Source organism: Limanda limanda, chromosome 16 (genome assembly GCF_963576545.1).
Source record: "Limanda limanda chromosome 16, fLimLim1.1, whole genome shotgun sequence".
NCBI lineage: Eukaryota > Metazoa > Chordata > Actinopteri > Pleuronectiformes > Pleuronectidae > Limanda > Limanda limanda.
In genome coordinates this window covers 19,052,559-19,073,300 of record NC_083651.1, presented here as the reverse complement: position 1 = coordinate 19,073,300, position 20,742 = coordinate 19,052,559, and the positions used below count along the sequence as shown (strand labels likewise).

The 20,742-nt window shown below is 39.9% G+C and overlaps 2 protein-coding genes across 2 annotated transcripts in view; both read left to right on the top strand.

The window, feature by feature from the left end:
- The first annotated feature begins 387 nt into the window (after positions 1-387).
- On the top strand, positions 388-6,844 carry pofut2 (protein O-fucosyltransferase 2). Its single transcript, XM_061088360.1, has 9 exons — positions 388-571; positions 1,532-1,785; positions 2,032-2,176; positions 2,498-2,608; positions 3,339-3,405; positions 3,586-3,711; positions 4,245-4,425; positions 4,581-4,704; positions 5,211-6,844. Exons 1-9 carry the CDS (start codon positions 393-395, stop codon positions 5,362-5,364), a joined length of 1,341 nt encoding a protein of 446 aa, XP_060944343.1. The 5' UTR covers positions 388-392; the 3' UTR covers positions 5,365-6,844.
- Positions 6,845-9,116: 2,272 nt separating this feature from the next.
- Positions 9,117-20,742, top strand: part of abca12 (ATP-binding cassette, sub-family A (ABC1), member 12) — a 73,239-nt gene continuing 61,613 nt past the window's right edge. The window contains exons 1-12 of the mRNA XM_061088037.1: positions 9,117-9,182; positions 10,126-10,219; positions 12,735-12,864; positions 13,955-14,097; positions 14,510-14,574; positions 16,242-16,412; positions 16,546-16,739; positions 17,698-17,816; positions 18,109-18,209; positions 18,798-18,944; positions 19,937-20,103; positions 20,351-20,484. Coding sequence (XP_060944020.1) covers positions 9,117-9,182; positions 10,126-10,219; positions 12,735-12,864; positions 13,955-14,097; positions 14,510-14,574; positions 16,242-16,412; positions 16,546-16,739; positions 17,698-17,816; positions 18,109-18,209; positions 18,798-18,944; positions 19,937-20,103; positions 20,351-20,484 — 1,531 coding nt within the window. The remainder of the gene's footprint in view (positions 9,183-10,125; positions 10,220-12,734; positions 12,865-13,954; positions 14,098-14,509; positions 14,575-16,241; positions 16,413-16,545; positions 16,740-17,697; positions 17,817-18,108; positions 18,210-18,797; positions 18,945-19,936; positions 20,104-20,350; positions 20,485-20,742) is intronic.

Below are 20,742 nucleotides of genomic sequence, written 5' to 3'. Positions count from 1 at the left end.
GACTGTCTGTTAGTGCCTGTCAGTGCTGGGGCCCAGAAAAATTAAATTAAATTAAATTAATCCTTCACAGATCGCTACTGCGCAGGATTAATTTAATTTAATTTAATTTAAATTTTCTGGGCCCCAGCACTGACAGGCACTGACCGACAGTGAGGCAGTGAAATTGTAAGGATTAATATTATTATTATATATTATAAATGATTCTAACCAACATGTATCGGTGATCAAATAAATTACATATTGTTCCCATCAACTAGCACAAGGAGTAAGGGTCACTCATTACTCATTACTCATTTTTCTCACCTTTGAATGAGAATCCTCTTCATTTTGGGTTGCTAGGCAACCGTACAGATGCTTTTCACCCTCCCGGAAGTGCGTGGCTCTGAGGAAACATGGCGCACAGAGCAGTGCTACATGCTCCAGTGATAAGCTTCGTCTCAACCTGTTCTTTCAGCGCGGTGTGTTTGTTTGTTTTCGTAGCTTTGGCTGCTGTTGAGACGGTGAACACTGACAATGTGTTCAGTGCGGGCCACTCGGCTCCCGTAGCCGTCGCTGCCGCCAGGGATCTACGGTGAGTCTGCACCCCCCCTGGTTCGGGTTAGCTAGCCGTGCTAACGTCAAATTAGTGACAGTTGTTAGGTTTTAGTCAAACGTAGTCTTTGTTAGTATCGTAGCTTTAGCTTCCGGTTACACATCTGTCATTTTAAGAGCTGTATCTCTGCTTCATGACAAAACTCACCCGCTTGTACCGGACTCCATCCCCAAAATGAGCTATTTCATGAATTTATGCGTATAAAACCCAATTTTGTCCAGAAGTTCTTTACCCAAACATGACTTCGAAAACACTACGGGGATCAAATGAAGTTCGGCGTGTATGATAGGTATGATGATATAATAATAGTCTCTTATTACTTGATGCCTCCCATATTACTGTGTGTTATTACTCTCTGACAGCTGCAGCAATTTACACAACAAATTCTGTCAGCACAGCTGCTTGTTTTCTGAGGATGTTCGTTGGAAATGAGTGGGGTAGTCATGAAGAAGAAATCGTGTGTGTATGGTGACCCTGAAGTGCAAATAACAACGACAAATAGGGAAACACAACAACAAATCAAAAAACCATAAAGGGAAATAACACAATACAATGGCAAAACACAAAAACAATAAGGAAAAATAATCGCAAATAAGAAACACAACTATAAACTAAAAAAAAGTGGGAAATAATTGTGTTTTGAGATTTGACATCATGTGTTTTCTTATTTGCAGATGTGTTGTATTATTTGTGTTGTTTGATTTGTTGTTGGCCTTCAGGGCCACTGTATATTTGATATGTGTAAAATTAAAAGATAATCATGAGATTTTGAGGTTTCTTGACATAATTGTGATGAGTTGGTAGTTTTGGTAGTTACAGTTATACAGATGTATCGTGAAGATTATCCTTCATTCTTGTATTCATTCACCAAAGACCTTGTTGCTGTTTCCTTGTGCATCAAGATCTCCTTTTAAAGTCCAAGATCTCATGTCCCCTCAGGTACTTGTTGTATGACGTGAACCCCCCCGAGGGTTTCAACCTGCGCAGAGATGTGTACATCCGCATGGCCTCCCTGGTGAAGAGCTTGAGGAAGGAGGGGGATGACTGGGTACTGGTGCTCCCTCCGTGGGGTCGCCTCTACCACTGGCAGAGCCCTAACCTTCACCAGATCCGCATCTTGTGGTCAGAGTTCTTCAGCCTCACCAGCCTGCAGGCCAACGTGCCAGTTATCGAGTATGAGGAATTCATTGCTGGTGAGTTTTTTATTTGTATGCCCCAGGCCGGGGTTATATTTGCTGACAGATTTGTCCGACATGGGAACATTTCTAAACCTCGTTATCTGTGGAGTTTTTTTTTTAATAAGCTGAACACGTGTTGTTCTTTTTATTCCATGCTAACAAAGGTTCCATTTCACAATCACAGACACCACTGTCTATTAGCTTTGTTATATTCAAACTCTCAGTCAGTGTGGTTTGTTATCCGTCTCTTTCCCACCCTAGAGAACGGAGGCCCATTCGTAGACCAGGTTCTAGTGCTGCAAAACTACGCTGAGGGATGGACTGATGGAAAATGGGAGGAAAAAGTTGATGAGCGGCCGTGCATTGATAAGTTGATGTACTCCAAAGACAAACAGGGCTACTACAGGTAAATCAATACAATACAATACAATTAAATCAAAAATACAATTGAGGTATATAAAGTTAAATCAAGGGTTTTGAGGTCAGTAGTTCAAACCCAGAGCCTGACTTTTCATCCTGGAGCTGATCTCTTTTTTTCTGTTACAATTTCCTGTGGAAACGCTCACGAAAACTGTTTAATTCAATTGGCCTTCTCCAGACAGTGATGGATCATATTCGCAGAAACTCTGAATTAATCATATCTACCTCCACCTTCCTGCCTGCACAACTCTCTCCTCTCTATTTATCATCAGATGTCTCATTTGTCTTGTCTGTGTTTGTTTCTCAGGGGCTGGTTTTGGGGCTACGAGGAAACGCGAGCTCGGAAAGTGACGTGTATGTCGGCCCAAGGTCATGCCTCCATCATGGCTCCAGTTCTTCAGAAAAACATCACGGTGACGTGAGTCCACAGAGCGATACGGTGATATGAAATGCACTCACTGTGCACATACAGTGTCTTGATAGTCGGCCACAGACACATTCTACAATCAATCTTCTGAAACCCTTCTCTTACAAATGGTCCCCGCTCATATGGAGATTTGCTCTGCTCCTAATTAGTTTGTCTGCACTCAGATAAACTGTAGCTGCTTCTTTTTACTTGGTTAACTTCTGCTGTAAGATTTCTGAACTTGTAAATGACCCCCTCAAAGTTCCCCGACGAATAGCATGCTAGATATAAAGGTATTGAAATGGTCACTGCTTCTTTGTTGGCATGTTTGTGTTTCAATGGAATGCTGCCACTTCCTTCATGTTAATTGGTTAAGTCATTTTTACTGACGTGTGAACACACCCATGATTATATGCTTTCTACTCAACTTATTAGTTAAGCTTGTGATTATACAAGCACTGTTGCTCATCAACAAAAACTTATTGAACATTGGTCTGGTTTAGTGTTCATGAATGGGATTTTAACCCTAATCAATTTAGTAATTTCATGTAAGTGACATGAAGTCACTATCACAAGACACAAAATAATCAGTCTCTAGTTAAATCAACCTGAGCAATGAGCAAAAAAAAAGACAATCTGCTTTTATTGTTATGTAGGTGTGGTATTACTCTGTATGTTCTTTTTTAGATCTTTGTTGCACGATATTTACAGGAAGAAACATGTGTGTTGGTCCTTTTTGCAGATCGGTAATGCTCGACCGAGCCGAGACGCTCCTTCATGATCACTATGCTGGGAAAGATTACTGGGATGTAAGTATTTGGCTCATACAGATATATTATTATACAGATGTATTGGTAACATTGCCGTGCTCTCACAGAAAATGTCATATAACACGGAACAAGACTTTGACAATTTCAACCTGAGGGTTTTTAAGGCACACCATCTTGTCTGTAAGCTGATGTAGGAATCTCTGTGTGTCTGTAACTTAGACCCGCCGCAGCATGGTGTTCGCCAAGCACCTCCGACTCATAGGAGACGACTTCAGAGCAAAGCACCTGAACTCTACGGATGAGAGAGATCACAGCGTTTATAGCGAGGACTGGACTCGCATGAAAGTGAGTGAGTGTGTCTGACGATGGCGTGATAATGTCATAATGTCTCTCTCTCTCTCTCTGTCTGTGTATTGCATCATAATGATTGATGCTTTTCTTAAATGAGTAAAATCTTTCTTCATAGCTCATTCATCAGCCTTTCCACTTGCTCTCTCTCTCTCTCTCTCTCTCTCTCTCTCTCTCTCTCTCTCTCTCTCTCTCTCTCTCTCTCTCTCTCTCTCGCTCTCCCTCGTGCTGACACACACACACACACACACAACACACACACACACACACACACACACACACACACACACACACACACACACACACACACACACACACACACACAGGCACAATGACTTACTATAACCAGATTATTTAAATAGTATTTGTATAGGAACGATTCTGCCCCAAGCTTTTTGATCCATAAAAAAACAGTCGATTACTGTATCTGTGATCACTATAAGTGTTTTCCAATGTATTAATTACAGCGTTTTGTCTCAAGTCTTAAGCATTGATTCAACACTTTTTTGATCTTTTTCAATTATCTTCAGGTGAAGCTGGGTTCAGCGAAAGGGGGTCCATATCTGGGGGTGCACCTGCGCCGGAAGGACTTTATCTGGGGTCATAGGGAGGATGTACCCAGCCTTAAGGGGGCTGTCCAAAAAATGCGCAGCTTAATGAAGAAGCACAAACTCGAACAAGTGTTTGTTGCAACGGACGCAGATGAAGAAGGTAATGACACTAAAGAACACATCTCTTTTTGCTTATCAAAACCATTTCAAATGTAACAGACAGAATAGAGAATAATAATGATATTAGTAAGTAGCAATTGGATATCTATGAACTCTTTAAATGATTTTCTAAGCCTGTGTTATGTGATTTTATAGAATTGAAGGAGTTAAAAAAGTTGATGCCAGATATGGTGCGGTTTGAGGCGTCCACAGAGGACCTGGAGCTCTTCAAAGATGGAGGAGTGGCCATCATCGACCAGTGGATATGTGCTCATGCAAGGTACACAATTTACAATAAGTTTTCATTCATTAAACTGCTGCTTTTTTCTCTCTTAATAATTCTGATCGGTCCTGTGTGGATATGAGTTTCTATAAAAGCAAAAACGTCTGACTCGTTTCACATCCAGCACCGTCATCGTTGAAATTGGCTTTTTGGTAAACAGCATTTCAAATGAATTGGTCCAGTTCTTTAGTTTATGAGCAAATACAAAAGACACTCCCATCAACCGCACAGAGCTGATAGGATCAAGAAAGGCTCTTGGTGCTTTATCAGTTTGGAATGTTGCGTGTGGGCAGGTTACAAAACAATAGGGTTAGGGTTAGGGTTAGAATAATTGAGTAGCCTTGTCAGTAATGCGAATGGAAAATATGTCAACTAGAAAAACTAGTTTGGGTGGCTGTTCAAACTATCCACACTGTGTCAAATGTTCATGTGGCTTTCTATGGTGCACCTCTTTTGGTGTGTGTTTTTGACTACCTATTCATCGATGTACTGTCTGTTTACAGAGTCTTCATCGGAACATCTGTGTCCACGTTCTCTTTCCGGATCCACGAAGAGAGGGAGATCCTGGGATTTGACCCCAAAACCACATACAATCGTTTTTGTGGGGACAGTGAGAAAGAATGCGAACAGCCCACACACTGGAAAATTGTCTTTTAATGTGACCTCTGACTTTCCTGACACACACAAGTGCCAAAAAGCAGTGTTAAAAGTGACATGTATTTCTATGGATTATAGTAGAAGGATATTTTTTACTGTATTATGGTGATTTGTTTTTAAAAAATGGTTTTAGAGCTGTGCAATCAGGTCTGTTGCGACCACCGTGACTGAAGCTCAGAAAGCAGAGACCAGGCTGCCAAATCCACCATTAGATCTGCATATGTTTTTTTTGTGTTGTATGTAGTTTCCTTCATCACATTCTGGTGTTTGACTTCATCTCTAGTATTTATTACAAACACCAGCACGAAGGGGAAGCCATACACACAGTAATCTTTTGCCTTTGCACAAACTCCAAACAGTATACAGCACAAGTCGTGGTTGAAAACTCCACTTGGTACCTTTACAATAGAAGACGGGACCCAATGATTCTTTGCTCAGGATCTGTTGAAAAGAGGTTAATTTACCATCAAGTGTCACTGTATTTCAGCCTCAAGTCTTTGCACACCAAGTCCATATTTTCATTCAAAAATGTTGCACGTTAAGGAATATACACGACTGCACATTTCAAAGTTTTCAGAACAGGTTTTAGCTGTCAAAGGCGTTTCAGAGAGTTGTTAAAGCTGTACAAGTTCAGTCGGATCAGAGAAATATATTTTTCTTCTTTTCAATATTTGGTCTCAGTGCGGGTATCAAACCGGACCACTGATATACTGAAGGAGACTTGGAGGCAATCGGGATAATTTCACAGCTCTTTGATCAGAAGGTGAAATTCTTCCCGGTCCTGACGGCTCTCAGGATTGAATGGACCCAATTTGTTCTTTTCTTTTCAAGAAGTGAGAGGAATCACAAAATCATCCTCACTGCTCGACTCCGTTTGATCTACTACGGTGAACTTTTGGAACAAATACAATAATAAAACTCTTCAGATTTAGTTAGCTAGGTTTCTTTGTGTGAGACTTTTTATTGGGTGATATTGGAAGTATGGACTCTGTGTGCAAAGACTTTTAGTTTTGGATAACTTCCCCCCCTTTGTTACTTGTTGTTATGCCACACCAGTATTAACATTTGTTACGTGGGATTTTCATTACGGCATTTACGATGTTGATAAAATTTCAAATGTGACAGACAAACTTTTAATGTGTATTTTGAATCGTTGTGATGCTCAATTGTCTCCACAGCCTACACTATGTATATTAAGCTTATTATTATAGTGTTGTTGATAAAGACTTTGAGATGACAATAAGGAGTTTCCTACGAACAATACCCTGCCATCAAGCTGTGATCTTAGAACACACCCTTTTTTTTCCCATTTCCTTTTTCCATTCAGATCTGTTTTGTCATATGACTCGGGCAGAGTTCGAACGTTGCGTAAAAACAAGTCGAGTGAGGTTTGGTTTGTGCTGTGTGTATTTTTATCGGTGTGCTTGAAATTATGAAATTTGAAAGTTGTGTTGAAATTATATGATGGGTTGTATGATTATATCTTTGTCCAGCATTATTACATTTACATTTCTAAATAATAAGTACACGGGAATGGATTTCAGAGCCGTGTTCCACACCTGTTCTTTCCTTAGGCTGAAACTATTTTACCTTACATAATGACTCGAGTGAAGGAAGTGTGCCTGTGTCCCACTCAGAGGCACGAAGACATATTTGTCTCACATATTATTATTATCATCCATATGGAAAACCAGTTGGACTGCTTTGCTGACTGAATTCTGTGTTCTAGTAAACACGACAATTGTGTCAGGTTTCACCTTTGCATTTGAACCACCTGTTCTCACAGTGGTTTTCCTGTGTGTCTGCATGTAAAACTTTGCCTGCCTGGGTGAACGTTTCTGTCTTATAGGACTTTACAGGCTTTAATGTCCCGTGAGTGAAAGATAATGCTCGACATTGAAAGCGCAGTCATGTCAATTAGCGTCGTCTGATTACATACACACTCTCACAATCTGTGTTTGTGTAAGAGTGAGGGGAAATCTGACGCCACATCAAGCTCTAACAAAAGATTATCTCAAATCCAGACCTCTTGTTTACTTCCAATTATCCACTTGTTGTTTGTTTCGTTTTCATTTTTCCCGTCAGTGCAATTATTTATTTCATATGTCTTTGTTCTCCCGACACACTACAGTCACAAGATGTGCGTCTAGAGAGTTCAAGGCATTATTTTTACTTCTCCCTCCGGAAGCACCACATGATATCAGTGCGACTCTCCCCTGTGGAGGCCTGCACCTCACCGACAACACCTCGTGGACTTGTGTAATTGATGGTGTTGCTCGGTGTCAACTCGTCTTCTCTAAATCCACCTTCTAGTTGAAGAGTGATGCAGATGTTTTGTGACCTTATGGCCTGACTCCTACGCTACGGTGGCCCTGAAGTGCAAATCACAACGACCGATTACAGATGACAAAGACAGATCACAGCATACAAATTACAAAAAACAACAAATTACAGAAAACAATGGCATGCTCGCCCCTGATTGGATGGATGCCCTTTCCATATGATTTGTGATTTGCTGTTGTGTTTATATTTTTGTTTTCTTATTTGCCATTCTTTTTTCCTTATTTGCCTTTGTGTCTTTTAATTTGCTCCTGCCATTGTGTGTTCCTATTCCACATTGTATTTGGCCAATTTGCCCTTGTTTTTTTTATTTGCTATTTGTATTGTTTGCCAAATATATTTTGTTGTTGTTTCTTATTTCACGTTGTGTTTTTTGTGTTCTCCCCTTTTGCCATTGTGTTTTGTGATTTGTTGTTTTACTAATTTGCCTTTGTGATTTACTTCTGTAATTATCAAGCACAGTTTGGTTATTATATAAACATGATGTTGGTTCAATACGTATGAATGATTTGGCACTTTCGTCCTCCAGCGACACCCAGTCACTCCAGGTGCAGTCAGCACACGTACGCCCTCCTCCGCAGATGCGCACACACACGCACGAGCACGCGCACGCACAGGCAGGTTGCGCTACAGGAGGTTCAGCAGTCAGACAGGTGCAGGTTGTTTTCACGTTCGGCCGCAGCGTCACTGGGGAGAGATTTCAAACTTTTCTTTTTTCCACTTGGACGGTGATTTTTTTTTTCTTGATTTACTCCAACAACCCACCGATGGGAAGCGCGTCCTGCTAGAGCCACCACGCAACATGTCCTGCACGCAAAGACTGGGATCTATCGTCAGATAACAAAGCGTCCGCACAGAAACAGAGAGGAGAAGCAGCCAGGTTAGTCCTCTGCTCTGCCACGGAATCATTAGGTTGTTATTAACAGTCATTACTGTGTATCTCAGAAACTTCTTCCATCCACGTGGACAGTTGCACTTCACTAGAATTACTGTCATTTTGACTAATATAAATATTTAGAAATCTGAATACTGCAGAAGTCCATTTCGTTGCTGTTCCTGAGATTTCCCTCAAAAGTCCAAGACGTTGAAGGACCATGTCGTCTTAAAAATGAACGATCTTGAAATCTCAAGTGTTGCATGCTGATAAATACTTTATTATCTGTGGAAGTAATCGTTTTAATATTATTTTGTAGAATGATAACATATTTCCTTTTATTTGTTGTGATGAGTTCTGTAAGTTTTGCTGTTTCAGGTTTTAATAACTGAAAGCTGAAACACCTACAGGACCAAAAACGAATTCACTTGTGTGGAGTCATTATAAAAGTTTAAAGAAAGACTGTTTCAGTGGTCTCTTTATATTTATATCTATATCATAAATGTATAATGTGTCTTGATTCCAGCCTCCTCCACTGATGGCCTTTCTCCAGCAGCTTCGGCTTCTTCTATGGAAGAACGGTCTAACTGTGATCAGGCAGCCGGTGAGTGACTTTGACTTATATTACTTTTATATAAGGGCAGAGATTTGTACTTAAAGCGAAACTATGTAACTTTAAATGAGCAACAGCGCCCTCTGCAGCCTCACGTGGTAATTCATTCTGTTGGGTGTCCGATTAAGTTTAAGTGAGTAACGAAAAAAAGTCAATCCAATCTCTGGACCGGAGTTCTGCCTGTCTTTAACTGTTTTTAATTGATCTACAATTTGGAATTAAAGCAAATTTATGCTCATTATTAGATACTTTAACGGAAACAGATCGAGTCTTCTGACTGAACTTCTGCGCTCAATTCGTCCATATGTCCATACAAACGTCTTCTCAAATCTTAATGATACAGCTGAAGGAAAAGACAGGGAGCAGTACCACAGGAAATCATGGGGGGGCAGTGTAGCCAATAGTTCAAACGAGGGATAATAAGACACGAGGAAGAAATTTCAACAATGGCAGAACGTTTTAGGAAAAATTAGAGGCATCGACAGGCACTGGGACAAACAGTCTTTCTTTCCTAGGAGTTACATTATCACAACCTCCTCCACTGTCGCCATGTTTTCTGATGTCAGAACCTCTTGACCCAGCACTGCCCTCTAGTGGATTGCCTAACTACCATGCCCATGTAAAGGATGTTGGTATTGACGGTTACATCGTTTGGAACGGACGTACCACTTTTCTTAGGTTAAGGTTACTCTTGGACTTGCTGAGCCTGATTCTGGAAATTGAACCTGCGACAGTTATGCACTTGTCGCAGGAAATCGTACCTGTTCACAAGTTACACAAAGCAAGAACAGACATTGAGGGAGAGGAGTCCAATTGAAGTCATCACCATACCAGCGGAATACAGCACCTTTACTGCCTGAGAATTCTGTATTTCTAGAATGAACGAACCCTTCATACACACTGTATTAATGTGTTATGATATCTTGTGTTGTAGGCATGGTCCCTGACCCTCATCATCTGGCCCCTGATCATCTTCATCATCATTGCTGTGACCCGGAACCAGTTTCCTCCGATAATAAAAGAAACATGTAAGTGGGAAAGTCACGAATTGAAGAAACAAAGTGCCTCGAAGCAGGTTTCTTGTTTTCTCAACGATGTGTGTTTTTCAAATAGACGTTAATCCCGACACAATGGTGCCTTAACGTGTGGAGGGCCGTGTGTCTGTTTGCGGAACCACATGTTTGGAGTCTTTGCAATTTCGCAATAGGTGTACATAAAAGGAGTGCAACACAAACACCAAAGAGTCCTTCAGATCTGACCCTTGCCCACACCTTTGACTCTTGGCTCGCCCTTTTGTGTTTGTTTAAAACTGTCAATGTAGAGGATGTTTAATCATCTGGAGAGAGTGAGGATAAAGAGGCGGAAGGAGGGAGCGTTAGATGGCAGGAAAGGTAACGGCCTTGTGATCCGATAGCTCATAAGAACATTCCCTCTGCCTCGTTCCTTTTCCAGTAATTCTTGTTCTTTAACAGTTTAATTTGCGACATCAGCAACGATCTAAGAGAATGTGAGCCTCTTGTACATGGTCCCACTTGTCTTTTTGTTTCAGTAGAGTGAAATGTTCTCTAAGATATAAGACGTTCAAAGGACCATGTTACAGTTTTTAACTGGAACCCCTCCACCCTTCTTTCTTTGTTCAGACTTTTTTGCTGGGAAACACATGTAATATAATAACCCCACTGTGTACTGTGGACTAAAAGAGAAACGGAACAAAAGGAGCATCCAGCTTAGTGCTGTCTCTTAAATTGTTTTTTCAGTGCACGTTTTGAAAACTGGTACAGAGGTGAACCACACCTAAAAAAAAAGGCAGGCTACAATACCTTTGTCAGTGTCTGATCAACCATAGATAAGAATCATGATACACAGTTTGGGATGATAGCAGCCGACCCCCACATTTTTCCTACTTAATCGTACAGAGAGTTTAGAAATGAAACCATTTTCCGTAATATGACTCCTGTTGTATGTGGAGGAGGTACTAAAATATTTTAATTAAGTAAAAGGACAAATAAATAGACAAAAATGCACTCCAAAATGTATTTTTCTACTTGAGCAAAAGCAAGTGTGTGCTTGCCCTTTAAATAAACTGAAAATATTTGAGGAGTTTATCATGTTCCCTAATGCAACAGTCCATGTCATAGTCATGGCTGAGTCTCGGTGGTGGCGTCTTCCGAATCTATTTCAGGTGTTTCTTCAGGAGGCGGAGTCTAATGTGACCTGCCTGCTCTTATTGGACCAATTCGCCTCCCGTTCGTGATTACTTTTGGAAATGTGATTTAAAATGCAGTGGAGTAGAATGTACAGATATTTGCTGATATATATACAGTGGAGAAAAAGTGAAAAGTATCTAAAAGTAAATCTACATCAGTAAAGTACCTATATGAAGTAAATATACTTTGTTCCATCCCTCCACTGATTTGGAGGCATGTGCTGTGTACATGTATTGTTATTTACCATTGTTGGACACTAGTAACCCTCCTAAATAATGAAATGTAGTATTTACATTTTATGCCTCACATGTTTTCATTGTTAATGAATAATTACAGAGCTATGCATTCAAGCTTGGTTCCTTTGTTGATCTTCTTATGCAAACTACTGATTCCAAACACATGGCTGTGTAGACTTTAACAGAGGTGATTCACTTTCCCTTGCCTGCCATGACTCAGCATTAGTGCTGTTTGCCAGGCCCTTATTCTCGTTCAGAGAAATCTGTTGGTTGTGCCACGATGAGAAGGAGTAAGAGTATTAACAGGAATGAGTGGCACAGAGGCACAGCACCGTGCAGTCAGTCCGGTCGCAGAGACTCGAACAGAACCTGATTTCGTCTTTTATGTCTATGAAATAGCTGAGATTGTTATCTGATGGTATTAGTCATCCACGGGGTTGTGACACAGAGTTTGGATCCGACTCCTGATCCTGAGGCCAGAGATATCACTTTGTGGTTAAAATCATTTCAAATGGAAAAAAAACTAAGTCTACCAATTCATAGAAATATTTTGTCTAGAATAGGATTTCAGGCTCATGGTGGTCTACAAAAAAACTCCAAGAACAAAAAAACTAACCGTGAGGCAGGGTAGCAGGAAAACACGATTTTTGAAATACTTCACTTTTATGAGAAAAATAATTGAAATAATTAAAAATAAGCCGTGTAACCTCTAAAATGGCACATCATGAACACAGAGGTTGTGATTGATTGCTGCACGTGAGAAAAAAATTGCCTACGGTCACATGATATAGAAATGTCTTTGGTGTTATTTCTCTTTGTGTCTGTGTGTTTTTCAGGTTTTCCTCTTTAGCTTTTTTGTAATATTATTATACAGTTTATGTAGTGTTAATAATATTCATCATACTACCTGCCTATAGTAGATAATATGATTTCTACTTGAATGTAGTATTTTGGGCTTGTTACCAAACCTAAACTAATTTAAAGTCCTTCTACTGCTTTTTCTTTGCCACATTTACATAATGAAGGACATGTTCTCCTGATATTTAGTGGTGTTTTCTGGTGTCCACTCCATATTCACAACTCTGCCTCGTCTCCTCCAGGTTACGTTGGACCCAGAAACCTGCCCAGCACAGGTTTCTTCCCTTTCCTGCAGACCCTCATGTGCAACACGGACAGCAACTGTCATGACAAATCTCAACTGGCGGAGTCAGCTGCATCAAAGTCTAAGAGCACTGCAAGCAGATCAGGGTAACCCCCTTTCATCAATAATATATATTATTAGCACCAAAAGAATAAAGTGATCCTCTTGAAACATTTTAATAATAATATACATAAACTTTTATCTGTTTTTTATGCCTTAATTCAGTTTATTTGAGTGAACTGCTTCATTATACTTCCATCCCTCAAATCAACTATATATATGTATCAAAGGTGTACAGGAGACCCTTGACTCACAAAGGAGGGACACACCTCAGCATAGCAGCACCACATGAGATGATGAGTCAGCAAGCGCATGGAAATATACCAACCACACACATTCCCCTGTGGAGGAGGGGACTTCTCTTACCTAATCACAAGCCTGCGACAGTTTCATGTTTTCATACACTTTCTGAAAGTTGAATACAAATTAATCATTTTATTTAAAGTCTTAGGGCTTTGTCAAAGTTTTGGTGTTAAAAACCAGCAGTAGTTAGTGCATGTGGTGCAGATTGTTCTTTTGTTCCTGAAGCTGAAAGTAAAATTTTAATTCCTGAAGCCGGGAGGAATGCGGTCGATGGGCAGACCTGTTTGTCTGAAATGAAACCTACTGATGAGTTATGTCATGGGCACATCGACAGGACAGCTAATTTTAGAACAGAAACCTTTGATTGACTTTTAAGAGCATAAGACCTTCTGCATATTTTGGAGTGCCTTTGCTCCGATCGCTTTCGTAACTTGACAGGTTTTATCATAGGGTTTTTCCACAGCACAAAATTGTTTGGGAGATACATGTATAACTTTAACTGTAGTGGATTGGAAAATTCTATTATTTCTGCCCTTTTAACCAACAAATCATGAGTTTTGGCTACTAGCTCATGATCAAAGCCTTATTGGAGCAAATGATAACACAAAATAAGTGTTCCAACATTGACATGCTATTCAAATTCAGTACAGCAAAGTTGTAAGAAATAGCTATGGTAAAGAACCGACTGCCTTGGGAGACATGCAGCTTTTCAGACAGCTCAGATCTTCTGTGTGAAGATTCTTTTAGAGTTTTGTTTTGTTTAAAATTAAAATAACATGCATTCGGTAAAATGTCTTTACTTCATCATCTGACTCTGTATGACAGGTCATCGCCGCTGCCGAATGGTTCTCCACTGGCAGGCCTGATGCAAGGGGATGGTTTTTTAGGGTTTACTCTCCCCAAAATCGACAAATTCAATGATCCTGCATCACTGATCAATGCCTTCCAGAGCATTGTGGGTAAGTCGCCCCCCATCATACACCTTATTCTCTCTTTTTAGAAGGCCAAAAACATATTCTTCATATTTTCCCGTAAAGATTCAGCCCCCCTCTACTTGCAGACATGGAACCCCCCATAGAACTTGTTTAAAGCAATATTTTTACCAGCCAAATAGACAGGTTGGCAAAGAGACCAACCTGTCTATTTGCTAAGTTGGGCTAACACTCTCCATTTAGAGAGGGTTAGGAAAACATATTGTCCAACTCTTCACAGCAAAGCAAGTAAACATACAATCTTTCCCCAAATGTTGAGCTTTTACGCCCATTTGATTAAAAAAATTGACTTTGTCCTACTCAATGTTAATATAATATTGTGTATTGCTGTCACTCTCACGGTCCTGTCATTTTTCAACAATGTGTTCTTCTGTTTAAGGTCAAACTCATCAAGGAAGTCCTACAAATGTCTCCTTCACCAACACCACTCATGTGGGAGATAAGGTGGGTGAATAAAATGGAGGAAACACAATAAGCAAAAATATGTTTCCCTGCTGTCACAGTATTGAAACCTTGTTTTTTCTTTTATGTACAAGTTATTGATTACAACAGGCAAACCCTCATTCTTTGATAAAGCTATTCAACATTTCGTCTTATATTCTAAATAAGGCCTATGCATTGTCAGGCTTTGTTGATAGTAGGACAAATAGTACCGGAACAAATGCAGGCTGACGAAATGAAAGCAATTTACATGACGAGAAAGTGGATCCATTTATTTATCATCATTAAAAAAGAATAAGGAAGGAACCAGAGAACATGATTTTCAGACAAAAGAATATATAAAGAGTTTCCTGTCATGGGGGCTTTTTAATACAATTGTTAGTTCAATTTGTAAATGAAATAAAATCCCCTTTTAGTGCATTTTCAAAATGGGATTTAATGAAGTTGCATTTTTAACAAGAAAATTCAATATGCTTGTTTTTCCACATGATATAACTGGTTGAACTTGAAAGAGATGAATCTATATTTATGGATCATGTGAGGATTTGTATCACAAGCATTAAAAATAGGTGCTCTGCAGTTTCTACATTTCTGAGGGTGTGCTCTGGTGAAACTGCAAGAAATGATGGGATGGCATTATCTCCTTTCATTTTGAAAAGGATGGCCCAGTGTATTTGTGAGGACACATTGAGGAACCTTTTCATTGCATTTAGAGAATTCGATCAGGCCTTATTATGTGGCTTTTGTGTAATTTCACCCAGTTTATTGTCAAATTGACCACAGCCCTGTTTACACATGTGGGTGGAGAAAGCTCAGATGTCGGCAGGTCTTACAGTGAGTGGGGACTGGTGTGTGGAGGGGCGGGGCGGACAGGTTAATGGGAACAGGGTGGACAGATGGAGGACGTCACGTGGATCGGAAGCAGGTCAGGGGAGAAAACTTGTTCTGAGAGAAATGAGAAGGGGCTAAAAACAAGGTGCAGAAACAGAAGAATTCTTTTTTCTGAAACACCAGCCTCAAAACAGATCTAAAGTAACAGGTGATAAAATCAACACAAATCCAAAGAAATATGCCGATACCTGTATTTTCAATTGCATCCATATCTAATTAATATTATTAATGGTAAAAAGTTTTTAAAACAGTTATCACCTTCTAACCTTCTATCTCAGTGTGCATGTATTCAAATTTATTTTTTAATCTCTTCTTCCTCTATCTTTCTATTTAGATATTTAATGATGGCACCAGGTAGAGACAAAGGGAAAATCAGAATTCCATTGCAATGATAACTTGTTATTTCTGGATCTGACTATAAAGCCTTTCAATGTTGAATCTTAAAATTGTTGAAACACATGATAAAGCGACAGTATTTCAGATAATTTATGAAATAATATGAACTAAATATTCAGCAAAACTTAATTCATTGGCCTGCTAGTTGAATATCTTACATTTTACATAGTTGATAATGATAGAAAAATGATGCTTTACATCCAGATAACTGTATAATGTTGATATTTGAAGGGTAAAAAATGTATTTCGAAGTTGCCAATGTAATTTTTTGCTCAGATCATCTTATGATATTTTATTTTGTTATTGTTTTTCGTACGACTACCTTCACCTAATGGGCTCTTCAGTGTAATAACATGAGTCCTTGTAAATCATGTCCTTTGCAGGAGAGCTTCAACAAACTGCTGGAGTCGGTGAGCGTGTTGAAGAGAGCCATCTGCACCATGATACTGCCCATGATAAACACCACCTCGCCCGACCCCTTCACCACCTGTGCGGTCACTTTCTGCAAGACCAACAACACTGTGTTAGAGGTGTCGCTCTCCACACTCAACCAGGTATGTGCGTGTGTGCGTGTTTGTGATCACAGGCAAACGTCGCCCAATCTCATTCCGTGTTTTGTTGTGCCGTTACACAAGCTTGTGTCGCCAGAATGCTTTTGTTAACTCTGAGATGGCCACTGGTTGTCAGATGCTGTCAGATCTGATGCAGAAGAAACCAGACGAGATGATGACGGCGGCCGGGCTGGGGGTGATGGTGTTCGATCAGCTGCAGAATCAGACCTCGCTGTGGGAAAGTCTCCTCGTTCTCCCCCAGCTCTTCTCTAATGGTTCAATCGACCAAGGGCTGCACAACACAGAGGTTCTACTCACCAACATACAGGGGTAATGCACTGTCAGTGATGGAGCCTATTTAGTTTAGGTCAGTTTAGTTTAGTTTAAAAAAAAAATTATTATTTAATAAAACCTTCTGTGACAGTGAAGAAGTGCTGTTTACCGTGAGCTCAGCTCCTTAAAACAGTCTGTAAATTTAATACTTCTTTCACAATTTATTTATTTGTAGTTAATACAATTAATTCCTAATTTTATTGCCTAATTGTGTGTTTTCCTACTAATGTGTTTCAGTTTATAGAAATAACTAAAACGTCACGGTTTTAGGGCCCTATTGTAGAAAAAGTTATTTGGCATTTTTCGAGAACCAAGTTGTTATTGGAATGAAAGTTTTAATATTATAAGAATAAAGATGCAATATTATAAGTTTAATGTCGTAATCTAACGAGAAATTCAATTTTAAGATATTCCCCCCTTAACGTGACACAGCCGATTTTTTTTCTTTTTCGTTTAAGTTTATTAAAACACAGATGGGTCAACAAAGGATATTTTTGGATCTCTCTGAATTTTAATTGAATACCCCTAAACCAGAGCAGCCCTGCTGAATCCTTGTGAGCTCTCAGGTCAGACACCTGTGACACGTTAGCTTGAACGGTCACAGTATCATATGCATTAAGATACAAATTCCCTGACACCAGGTGAATCCCCCAAGAAATGTACGACAAATAATGGAGTGAGATGTTATAGTTTGAAATGTGATTTGACCTTTAGAAACAGTCTGGGGAAATTGACAGTTTAAGTACAGAAACAGGTCCGATTACTGAGCTGAGCTTGAATAAAAGGTTGAGCTCTGTTTGACAACCCTCAACACCTGTGACTCACAGAAAGATTTAAAGCAGCAGGAGGGAAAAATGTGTGTTATTGTGTAATTGTTAGTTCTGTCGGGTGTTCGCCGCTCGTCCTGTCTTGTTTTTAGCATTAAATGTTTTGTTTCCCCTTGTTGTGTCTCTAGTGCTCTGCATGTCATCCAGAAGAACTTCCCCGAAGCTAGTGCCACACTTTCCCCCGTGAATCTAGTGATTGCCGGAGGCATCAACGTGATCCGCTACATGCAAAACTGGCCTGGCAGAGGTAACACCATGAGCCTTAGTACTGCTTATACTCTATATGTCAACCACAAAGAGAGATTAACAGTTTTTTTAGTTACATTTTCATAAATAAGACGCTAAATAAACCACTATTCACTGATATCTTTATTGTAGATTTTCTGTTGGATGTTTGTTGACGAGTTCCTGCTGTTTTAGTAAAGCTCCAATGCAAACTCACCTTTGATATTAAAACTCAAGAGTAATGTAGGCAGTCAGGTTCAGTGCTAATACGCCATTATGTGTTACATCTGACCATGTTGTCTGATTCCATTCAGTTGTGTCCATTACCCTGGGAGACGTCGTCACCTTGCAGAACGACTCAATTAGTGAGATGGTGAAAAGTGTTCTTCAAGAGGTCAAGATACCACTCGACCAGGTACTTGTTGCCCAAAGTCATTATACTGCATCCCCATGCAACTGGAGGAGGAAACATCACACTGGAGAAGTAGCTTAAAGGGGATGTTTTATGCTTTGTCTGTTTTTCTTTCCTGTTGTGTTCCGCAAAGTTAAAAAGCCCAAAGTCTGCCTTAAAGGAAGCTCCACCCTCCCCACAGAAAACACTCCTGAAACTCTTCGTCAATTGTCCAGCTGATACATATGTTTATGATATGTCTCCTTTCAGTGTTTAGATCAATTCAGATGAGTATAAGTCGATATACATCTGAATTGATCAGAAAAGATGCATTTTCACATAAAATATTACAAATAATATCAATATTTATTAATATAAAAAAACAACAGCACCTCTGTTGCTAGGGTTGCCAGACTGATCTTGTGTGACTCTACCTACTGGCACAGAAGTCTATTTAGTTATAAAACGAGATCTGAAACAATTACAAGATAAAGGACGAGTTAGAAGACAAGAGCAAGAACCAGCTGTTACTCCTATCTGTGTTAATACTTGTTTCCCCTTCATTAAGAGTCTGTTCCATTATACATACTCTGTCTTTCCTCTCTGTCTTAGGCTATCGGCCTGACAATGGACAGTAGCATGGTGTCCTCCTACTTGTGCGACAACGGCAGTAACCCAATTTGGTTAACGGCAGCCTGCAGCACGGGCACTGTGAACATGCTTCTGCGTAGAATCAGCCCTGACAAGGTGGCAAAGCAGGTGGGCTACACTGACACGGATGTTATTATCATGAACAGAAAAGGTTAAAGATGGGTCCGATATTTGCATTGTGTGCACAACCTGTGCACTTTTCTGTTGTTTCCACTCCTTTTTTTCTCGTCCCTCACTCTTACTGTCTCTTGTACTTGCTCGCTTGCACTCTACTGCCCCGGCTCCTAATATGCATCCTGAAGTGCCACCTTCACACCCAATTAAGATTTAGACTCCACCAGATAATGAGTCTGCAGCAACAAGGAGGCGGCTCTCCTTAGCAACAAGCAACTGCACCTCCCTGGTTGCACCCGGGTAATACAAACCTCAGGGATACCCAATTAGCAGCGCCACCATGGTAGCCGTGTTTTGATGAGGTAATTCCCAATCAGAAGCTGTTCACTCACACTCTCATTACTCTGTGAGCTTACTCAAACAGGCAGCTGGACATCAATTAGTAATATGGTGCTGTGCATGTGTCGTATTACTAATGCATGTCACCTACAGATCCAGCGCCATGTTGCATACGTGCTAATGACGTGTAGTGTAACGACAGTGATGAACCAGATTACCTCAGCTCTCTGCTTCTGTACCTGATGATTAAATATCTACAGGATAATATTAAGTAGAAAGTCATAACAATAACACCTTCAAAATGTATTGTACAGCTCATAGCACAAAATGTTACTTAATTGGAAAATACAAAATATTATAAAATAACAAACTGTGTTGTTTTAAAGTACGTTTTTGTAAACAAATTTGCCAAATTTTATATAAATTTACTCTATTGTTTTGTAATCTTATATCTAATCTAATTTGATATAGTGTCAAAAATGTATTTCAAATTGGTGACTGCTGAATTATTTTGGTTTTGTGGTAACACTTATTCTGTAACAAATGAGAGAAAGAGACGGCAACATATCAGTTTAATTCTGCATCTCTAAATGTTGTAATCTCTTCTCTTTGACTTGACCTGCTTATATTAACCTCCTCTTCCCCAGGTTCTCCTGGCCTGGAGTAAGCATGTTGCTCTACATGACTTGGCCTTCGTCAAAGGGCTGCTGCACAGTCTGATCGGTGGCTTATCCCCAGGAGGTCCGGGCGGTTCCAACACCTCGAGGAACCGCCGTAGCGTGGAGACACAGCCACAAAATATTGATGAGGATCTGTAAGTACAGTATGGTCTGGGGAAATATCGACTCTAAAAGAGATCGGAAATCATTTGGAAAATACATTTCCCCCAAATACGTCCTTTAACATATGATGAAACACTCCTTTATCTTTATTTATTTTATTTTCCAATGCCTTATTCTTCCAAAGATTATACTTGAAACAATCTTGTGTTTTCTTTTACCGGTAAAACAGTAAAACAGTTCTTCCATTGTAATAGGAACACTTGCCTTATATTTCCGCAGGTTTTTAAGCGTGGGACAAGTGGTGATGGAGCTTGTAAAACTTGACTCTGAGCTGGAGATGGTTGTCCAGAGCTTCCTGAGGACTGGCTTTCAGTCCCTGATGACAGGAACACTGGCCCTCGACACTGTGGAGGGTAAGACTGCATAACACTCTGCTCTGTCTCCTGTGCGAGAGATCATTGAAATGTCTCATTTTAGTGAGTTAAACATGTGTCTTCAGCACTGTTAAGCACAAAAGAGATGTATTATTCAGGCACTCTCAAGTATAGACAAAGTGATAGGTCAGGGCAGAATAGATTTTGATAGAAAATCTGAGCTAAAAGACAAAAAAACTCAACACAAACACTTGATCTCAGCCCTTACAATCAAAGATAAGGAGCAGATAGATAGAT

Bases quoted from the DNA above. Each gene is read 5' to 3' on its own strand.
- pofut2 (XM_061088360.1), top strand. From the start codon at position 393: ATGGCGCACAGAGCAGTGCTACATGCTCCAGTGATAAGCTTCGTCTCA. The intron at 2,609-3,338 runs GTGAGTCCACAG...TCCTTTTTGCAG, and splicing joins CAGAAAAACATCACGGTGAC to ATCGGTAATGCTCGACCGAG. The intron at 3,406-3,585 runs GTAAGTATTTGG...TCTGTAACTTAG, and splicing joins CTGGGAAAGATTACTGGGAT to ACCCGCCGCAGCATGGTGTT.